This window comes from Dipodomys merriami, unplaced genomic scaffold, assembly GCF_024711535.1.
Source record: "Dipodomys merriami isolate MVZ:Mamm:240054 unplaced genomic scaffold, mDipMer1.0.p SCAF_712, whole genome shotgun sequence".
In the NCBI taxonomy this organism is placed as follows: Eukaryota; Metazoa; Chordata; class Mammalia; order Rodentia; family Heteromyidae; genus Dipodomys; species Dipodomys merriami.
In genome coordinates this window covers 441,075-450,099 of record NW_027206305.1, presented here as the reverse complement: position 1 = coordinate 450,099, position 9,025 = coordinate 441,075, and the positions used below count along the sequence as shown (strand labels likewise).

General features: G+C 49.3%; 1 protein-coding gene across 4 annotated transcripts in view; it reads right to left on the bottom strand.

Annotated features, from left to right (window-relative positions):
* Positions 1-1,147: 1,147 nt before the first annotated feature.
* LOC138818124 (inner centromere protein-like) overlaps positions 1,148-9,025 on the bottom strand; it is a 31,546-nt gene continuing 23,668 nt past the window's right edge. For all 4 annotated transcript variants that reach the window (XM_070009039.1, XM_070009037.1, XM_070009038.1 and 1 more), the window contains exons 14-18: positions 8,730-8,908; positions 7,349-7,415; positions 7,050-7,154; positions 3,059-3,209; positions 1,148-1,701 (exon numbers count right to left, since the gene is read on the bottom strand). In XM_070009039.1, the coding sequence (XP_069865140.1) occupies positions 1,490-1,701; positions 3,059-3,209; positions 7,050-7,154; positions 7,349-7,415; positions 8,730-8,908 (714 nt within the window). In that variant the 3' untranslated portion in view covers positions 1,148-1,489. The remainder of the gene's footprint in view (positions 1,702-3,058; positions 3,210-7,049; positions 7,155-7,348; positions 7,416-8,729; positions 8,909-9,025) is intronic.

The window sequence follows — 9,025 nt, the reverse complement described above, 5'->3', positions numbered from 1 at the left end:
AGAAGAATATAACCTATAAAATAGTAAAGTTGGTCTTAGTCACATTAAAATTTCTTCTCTGTGAAGGAAATTTTTTAATGAAAAGCAAGCTGCAAGTGGGAGCAAATACTGCAGGACACATATCTGGCAAAAGATGGTAATTCATCTTTTAAACTCAACAGTAAACCCAAATTTAAAAGCACTTAATTACCATTACGTCATTAGGGAAATGCAACCCAAAACCATGACCTATTAGAATGGACAAAACAAGAAATACTGACCATTGGCCATTGTGCTGAACAACTTTTCCTTAGAATACTATATAATTACATGCACAAGAAGTGACATTTTGGTATTGTGGTTTCAGACAAGATACCTGCTTTTCAGTCTACTACAGTCTCTGATAACAGGTGGCATCAGCTGGAACTGAATGAACCAAAGAAAGCTTTGCTTTCCACAGGCAGAGTCTTCTGAGCCTTCACTCTATCATGTAGGGTCACCATTTCCTCATTGCTTAAGGCACTGTTGTATTTAACCTTTATTTTTGTCCTAAGGCAGGAGTTGGCAAACTGTTTTAGTTCAGACAGAAAATGTTTCAACTTCTCGAGCTGCAAGTGTTCTGTAGAGTAGCAGTCTGCACAGCAGCTGGGGACAACAGGTGAGTGAATGGACATTTCTATTAGGTGTGTTCTCATCTAACTAAATACTGCCTACAGCTTGGCTGGACCCATAGGCCATAGTTTGCGACCCCCATGTGAGGGGCATGAGCAATGGGCAGCTAGCGGGCAGGACCAGGGCCAGCCTTCCCTGATGCTAAGCACTGATTAAGCATTGCTTACAAATACTGGTCCCAAGGGGGCTCAAGGGACATCGCTCTTCTCCATGGGTCTCAGGCTTTGGCACAGACCTGCAGACCTCAGCAAGAGTGGACCTTGAGTGGACACGCTGAGGAACACGCCCCTTTAACAAACAAGGAATAGCTACCCCTAAACAGGAAGCAGCTATCACGAGATACTGACCCATTTCCTGGGAGTTGTCTCACATCAGAATCACCCACACACCAGTACATCAGGGCAGGCCCCGCCCCCACAGGTGATCTTGAGGTACACTGCAGTACCTCCAGAACATTCTACTGAAAACCCCCATCTCCACAATATCCACAGCAGGCTTCACGGCATATACTTTATTAATCTACCTCTCAGACACTAGAAACTAAAATTCAACTGAAATCGAAGAATCTATATACACAGTACTGCCTGAGGGCCAGTTGGGGCTGCTCCTAGTTCTTGAACCAACCTCCAAACTGGTCTGGGGCTCCCTTTCCCCTTGCAGCACAGAAGCCTGGCACTCAGAGGACAGCCACAGCCACTCCACGGCAGAGCCCTCAGCAATGGCACACCAGGCGGCAGGGCACCAGCCCAACACGCACACCACACAGACAAAATAGACAGACAGACACAGACAAGACACAGGTCCCGAGACTGCCGGAAGGGCAGAGTGCACGCATGCCTCAGTACTTCAGGCTGTAGGCCAGGCTGCTGGGGACCCGGGGCCCCTGCAGGGGTGGTGAGTTCCACACGGCAGAGCTGGTGCGCTTGTGGTAGCGGGGCTTGCTCTTCTTGAAGATGTCCTCCAAGTCCAGGGGGAGAATGGTTCCAAAGAGCTCCGCAAGGTTCGGGGGGTGGTAGTACTGGTGGACGATGGCCTGGCTGAGCTGGGTGCCTGAGAGGAACACAGAAGGCCGGGTGAGCTTCCCTACTTCCTCCTCCCCACCCCCACGTGGCAGCGCTGCTCCTGCCCAGCCTCTCCTGCTGAGCCAACCCCCTGCCCACAGCACCTAGTACCCGGTTCTCCTCCTCCTCGCTGACATCTGCTGGCAGCCAAAGCCAAGAAAGCTGCCCCAAGAGAACCCAGGAGCCAGGCTGAGCTCCATGAGCCCTTGGCTGGGGTGCTGCTCACCCTATTTGGTACACAGGGAGACTTGCTTCATGACACACAGCACACAAGTGGCAGAGCCAGGTTGCAAAGAGGAGCCTGGTGCCAGAAGCACAGCACAGACACAGGAAGCCACCTCCCTCCCGCCTCCTTGGTGAGCTAGCTACTCTCATCAACTCTGTAGGCCAAGGTGCCGTGGACAGGGGGCTGAGGCTGTGGGAGTGCACAGCCCTGCCAGCCAGGATGAGGGAGACCCTGGGGCATGGGCCCAGCCCTTGTCCAGCAGCAGGTGCTACTCCTGATTCGCTGTGCTCTCAGTAAAGCCCAGCTGGGCTGATGATCCCCCACAAAGAAGCAGAGTGAAAGCAGGCCACCTAAGGACAGCCACTGTCAGGTGACTTTGCTTGTCACACCCACACTGGCTGGCCACTTCTCAAGTGGCTTGAGACTGATTGATGGCTAAAGAGAGTAAGATTTCTGTTATTGTGGAGTTCAAATGAAGTAAAACTCTCAAGAATGAGCAATCTGTACAGAGCTAGCCACCATGGGGTTTCCACGCTCTTCCCTTTGGAGCCTATGCCCTGCTCTAGCCTCCAGATCAGCAAATCTGCAAAGCACCTATCCTGGTCCAGTCCTGTTCCACACCTACAGGCCTCGGCCTCTGCTCCAGCCTCAGGTAACAGTCATGCACGCCTCCACTCCTCCAGAAATCTGAAAACTGTAGGTCACATCCTCTCCTGTGCCCCCATGCTCCTCCTTAGGGCCTGTGCTGGAAACCTAGGCTCCACTCTCAGCACACTGCCTAACCCCTACCAGCGCTCTCAGTTCTCCTCACACCCAGGTGCAATGTTACTCCAAGCCTTAGCAGCCCTACTGGGCAAGACTCTAAGGAGAGGCCTGGAGTCTCGGGTCAGTGCACTCAACACTTTTGCACTCAGAGATCAAAGGAACCCAATACCCTAGGTCTGGTCTGCAGATGAACACTCAAGGCCCCAAGACAGGTTTGTTAGGTCAATATCTCATGGCCAGGTACTGGCACAACAGCCTGGACGACCTGCAGCAGGCAGCCCCATTACTGCTAGGCCCTGACAGGTAAGGCCAGGGGAGGATCCAAGTCTTCTGGGGAGCTCTGGGCCCCACTTACCTCTGGCCCAGATGGGGATGGGCTTCCGTGGATGAGCCTCATCATCAGTGGAGTCATCACTATTCAGGTCCATCCCATAGTTATCTGGGTTGATTTTGGGGTGGCTCTTGGGCCCTTGTGGAGTCATTGGATATGAAGTACAAACTGGAGACTGGGGGAGGGGGAAAAATCAACATGGCTGTCAAGCCTCCTACCCTGCACTCCTGTATCTCACCGCTAGGAGGCCCTGAGCTCTCACTACTGCCCTCATCTCCCAAGGAAAAAACAAGTCACAGACTATGTACCACTTTGCATCTGCATCTTTTCCAGGGTAGTATGTTATCTTCAGAATGGCTCCAGCAGACCATGTGATTGAACAATAACTGAACGATCTACATGAACAGCCATTTAGCTAACTTAAGTTTTCACCATCCTAACTTAACTGAGAAAATCTCTCCTCATTCTAGATTTTTTTTTTTTGCCTGATGTTAGCACCGAACTGAAAAGAGCTTAAGTTCTCATTAACAAGAGCTGGAGAAAATCAGTTTAATTAACTGGAACACACACCAAAAATAAGACATCAACTGAGAGAGAGCAAGGAAAGGGGTGACATTGTCCATAAAGAAATGTATTATTTACCCAACTCAGGTAACCATAACCCCTCTGTACATCACCTTTATAGTAATAATTTAAAAAAAAAAAAGACATCTGCATGTATTAAAAATAGATGTCTATAATATACCAAATGAAAAGAAAAAACTCAAGCTTCCCAATGGGACCATTACTTATATGAGTATGTATGGGTGCCTATATGTCTGTGAATATAAAATGGCTATATTTGCCAGGTGCCAGTGGCTCACAGCTATAATCCTAGCTACTCAGGAGGCTGAGATCTGAGGATCACAGTTCAAAGCCAGCCCAGGCAGGGAAATCCATGAAGACTTTCATATCCAATAAACTACTCAGAAAAAGTCAGAAGTGGCACTGTGGCTTAAAGTGGTAGAGCACTACTAGCCTTGAGCCAAAGAAGCTAGGGTCAGTGCCTAGGCCCAGAGTTCAAACTCCAGGAATGGCTAATAATAATAATAATATGAACCCCAAGATAAGTATTCAAATATTTTTTTTTCTTTCATACAATTGTTTCTGACATTTTTGGGGGGGTCCGGTCGTGGGGCCTAAACTCTGGGCCTGGGTGCTGTCCCTTAGCTCTTCAGCTCAAGGCTAGCACTCTACCACTTGAGCCACAGCGCCACTTCCGGCTCTTTTCTTTTTGCTTATGTGGTGCTGAGGAATCGAACCCAGGGCCTCATGCATGCAAGACAAGCGCTCTACCACTGAGCCACCTTCCCAGCCCTGTTTCTAACATATTTATAAGATGATTTCTATGTTGCTTTGTATGTCCCTTCCCCACGGTATAACCCCTGCTTTCATTGTATTTGATGTTGGTATAATTTAGGAGGGAAAGGTCAAAAACAAATCGTTTAACTAGGGATACAGGTGGACCCATTGCAACAATGAGATGTACAACTCGTTATGTCGAAAAACAAACTTTACAACTTTGGTGGGGGGGGGAGGATCAGGTGGGGGGAGGTGGGGGGAGTATGGGAAGGGATGGGAAGGGGAAACAAAGAGGAGGCAACAATGCTTGATAAGAAATGAACTCACTGGGTAGAGCGCTCGCCTTGAGCTGAAGAGCACAAGGACAGCGCCCAAGCCCAGAGTTCAAACCCCATGACAAAAAAAAAAAAAACCAAAACAAAACAAAAACTTATTAATAAAAAAAAAATGTAGGGGCTGGGAAGGTGGCTCAGTGGTAGAGCGCTTGCCTTGCATGCATGAGGCCCTCGGTTTGATTCCTCAGCACCACATAAGCAAAAAGAAAAAAGCCGGAAGTGGCGCTGTGGCTCAAGTGGTACAGCGCTAGCCTTGAGCTGAAGAGCTGAGGGACAGCGCCCAGGCCCAGAGTTCAGGCCCCACAACCGGACCCAAAAAAAAAAAAAAAATGTACTCTTCCTACCCCACTTATGTAATGTAACCTTTCCTTTCCTTTTTTTTTTTTTGGGGGGGGGGGGTCGGTGGTGGGTCTTAAACTCTGGGCCTGGGCGCTGTCCCTAAGCTCTTCAGCTCATAGCGAGCGCTCTACCGCTTGAGCCACAGCGCCATTTCCGATTTTCTAGCGCCTTATTGGAGATAAGAGTCTGGTGACTTTCCTGCCCCGGCTGGCTTTGAACTGTAATCCTCAGATCTCAGCCTCCGGAGCAGCTAGGATTACAGGCGTGAGCCACTGGTGCGGGCTGGCATACTGTAACCGTTCTGTACGTCTCCATTTCCCTAACAATTTGTAAAAATCAAAAGAGAGAGGGAGAGGAGACAACAACCCCTCATGCCCGACAAAAATGGAAATGGAAGCCACCGTAGCCACTGTATGGAGCAGCCTGAGAAGTGAAACCCAACGGGCTTCTAACCAATCTGAGATTCTTTGAAGGTTTTTGCAATGTTAATCACAATCACAAACACAGATGGATGGTTTCTCCTGTCACTCCTTTAGAGGAACGGGAACAGGGTCAGGGAGAAGAGAGGCAGATCCTGGCCTGACCTGGGCGGGAAGATGGAAGGGAGACAAGACTCCTGAACTCCTTCTTCCCCTCTCTCTCCTCTGTCCAGAGGGTGGGAGCTTAGGGGTCGGCCACGGGACAAAAAGAATAAAATAAAATAAAATAAAAAAAAGGAATGAACTCATTATCTTGCCCATGTAATTGTAACTCCTCTGTACAATATTTTCACAAAAAAAATAATAAAATCATTATATATGTAAAACATAGGACACACACTGAGCTACAGTTTTCTTCTGAAGACCCCCTTTTTAACTTTATACATTCTTATTTTAAAATTCTGGGGTTTTTTTTTCAAGTAAAATATTACAGAATATACCTATCAAAAATAGTAAAAACAGCCGGGCGCTGGTGGCTCACGCCTGTAATCCTAGCTACTCAGGAGGCTGAAATCTGAGGATCACAGTTCAAAGCCAGCCCGGGCAGGAAAGACTGTGAGACTCCTATCTCCAATAAACCACCAGAAAACCGGAAGTGGCGCTGTAGCTCAAGTGGTAGAGCACTTGCCTTGAGCTGAAGAGCTGAGGGACAGCACCCAGGCCCAGAGTTCAAGCCCCACGACTGACAAAAAAAAAAAAAAAAAAAAATAGTAAAAACAGAGCTGGGAATGTGACTTAGTGGTAGAGTGCTTGCCTATCATGCGTAAAGCCCTACGTTCGATTCCTCAGTAACATATAAATAGAAAAGCAGAAAGTGATACTGTGGCTGAAGTAGTAGAGTGCTACTCTTGAGCCAAAAAAGTTCGGGGACAGTGTCCAGGCCCTGAGTTCAAGCCCCAGGACTGGCATAAATTAATTAATTAATTAATTTTAAAAAACAGAATCCTACTGCAGTGTTACACACATAAAATCCCAGACTCAGGAGGCCAGCTTGGGCTACACTCTTGTCACCACCACCCCCAAAAGTATAAAATCAAGGGACATGAACCAACCCCTTTTAAAAAATGATTAAATATAATTTTATTGTTATTGTTACTGTGTTGTACAGAGGGATCACAATTCCATGAGTCGGATAATGAGTACAAATCTTTTTAATGTTACCCCTTCCTTCGCTTTCCCATTTCCCCGTCATCCCTGCCCACAAGCTGCATAGTTCATTTTTTACATAGTGTATATTGAATACTATGTCTGTATTTGTTTATCTTTCCTCCCTCCATTTCTGTGCTTCCCTTTTGCCACCGCCCCCCCCCAAATAACAACAAAAATATGGTCCCATTTCCTGAAATTCATTTTGATAAATAGTATTTTAGATGCTCAGAGGAGTTATGAACTTTTGGGTTCCTCTCTGAAGCATATCGTCCTCTATCTTAGAGTCCTAATATGCACAGACTGTATCTGTAACTACTAAGGCAGAAAATAATCGGAACAGTCAGAGCCCTGTGCGAGGGGCGTGAATCTCACCTGCACGTCCACAGTCACGTTCAGGTTTTTGCCGGCCCTTGCCTCCTCCTTGGCTTTCTTCTGCTCCTCCTGTAGCCGCTGCTCAGCCAGACGCTGCTGCTCCTCCTGTGATCCCCAAAGGCAAAAGGGTGTTGTGTGTATGCAGCCTCCCCTCCCCTGACCTCACTGCAGCCCATGCAGCAAGGCATGGTAAGCCTAAGCCCTGCTCCTGTGGGACCAGGCCTCTCAATCCCGCAGCTCACACAGGCCACATGGGGGAGCCCACGCGCCCTCTCCCCCAACTCCCCCCAGGCCCCTACCTTCTTTTTCTCCTCTAGTTCTTTCTGCAGCCGCTCCTTCTGTAGCCGCATGGCCTTCTCCTTCTCCCTAAAGATCAAGCAAGAGCTTGTTAAGGTGGAAGAGAGTCTAGGCCCTGGGATCTGTGCGTACCCTTTAGAGAGTGAGATAGCAAATGGGACACTGGCTTAGAGAACAGCTGCACCTTCAACCCCCACACTGGGAATATGCACTCCTGAAAGCATCAGGAGCACAAGTGGAGCCAGCGCCCACTGCAGTGGCAAGCAGACTTGAGGCTACAGGCCTTCTCTTCTGTGATACCTGTCCCCCATCACTGTCACAAGAACTAAATGAGATGATCTGCACTACTTCTAGTCCTCTAGTCCTCTCCACCTGTGGGGCAGGCCCCCAATACTGTCCTGTGCCACCCAATTCTGAAACAGAGTACTTGCCACTTCTCCCATCTCCCCTTCCCAGACACTGAGAACGCTGACTCTGTCCCCAGAGGACCAGGAACACCAGTTAGCACCAGAAGACAGGTCTGATGGCCTCCCTGGCCCTCTTGCCTCACTTATTCATGAACCCTGTACCACCACAAGGCTGGAGGTCCCCAGGAGGTGGGGGCTGCAGATCGTAGCTGCTGGGCCTGCATATCTGCACATATCGATGGTACAGTACTCATAGATCTCCTGGCCCACAGTAAGTGGGGATTATCCTCTCGATATCCCAGGGCTCAGCACAACCAGGCACAGGAGGGGCCCTGGATAAGCAGTAATAAAACTAAATCTGTAATCCTGAGCTACTCAGGAGGCTGAGAGCTTGAGGATCCAGTCTGGGCAGGAAAAATCCATGAGACTCTTATCCCCAATTAATTACTAAAACCAAAACCAAAACCAGGAGTGGAGCTGTGGCTCAGGTGGTAGAGCACTAGCCTTGAGCAACAGAGCTCAGGGATAGCACCCAAGCCCCAGTACTAGTACAAAAAACAAAAAAAACCCAAAAATGCCATTTCTGTCTCTTGAACAGAAACACACACCACTGCTTCTGCAGAACCAGAAGAATGTAGGGCTCACTAGACCCCTGGTTCCCAACAGGGCCAGGCTGGTAATGGGGGCAACTCAGGAATAACCCGAGTCATCGTCATCACCAACATGAGGCTAGCTCATCCTAAGACTCCCCCCATCCTACTAGGACACTTGAGGAAAGGATTTCGGGTGAAGGTAGAACACAATGACCCAACCTTATGCTTCTTGACTCTCCCAGAGCCAATGTGCACCTAACCCAGTGGTCTAAAGCTGTAGACATCTGGCTTTGAAACCAAGGGAAAAGCTACAGAGTGAAGTGGGGAACGAAAAAGAGGTGAGGACCACATTTCCGGTCAACCTCTCACGAAGGCTTCCTTACTTCTCGGCCTGGAGCCGCTCTTGCTCCAGTCGCCGTCGCTCCTGCTCAGCCTGCTGCCGTTCTTGCTCCCGCTGCTCCGCCAGCCGCCTGGCCTCAGTGGCCTTGCGCAGCCGCTCCTGCTCCTCCTCCTCCTTCTTCTTCTTCTGCAGCAGCTCTTGGTGGCGCCGTTCCTCCTCCTCCTGAGACCAGGATGCAGGGAAAGGTGAGGGCACTGGGGCTAGGCCTGGGCCCACAGGGCAGGGGAGAAGCCGGCTGGAGGGGTCAGGGCCCACTCCTCTCCCAGGGGCTGCCACCAG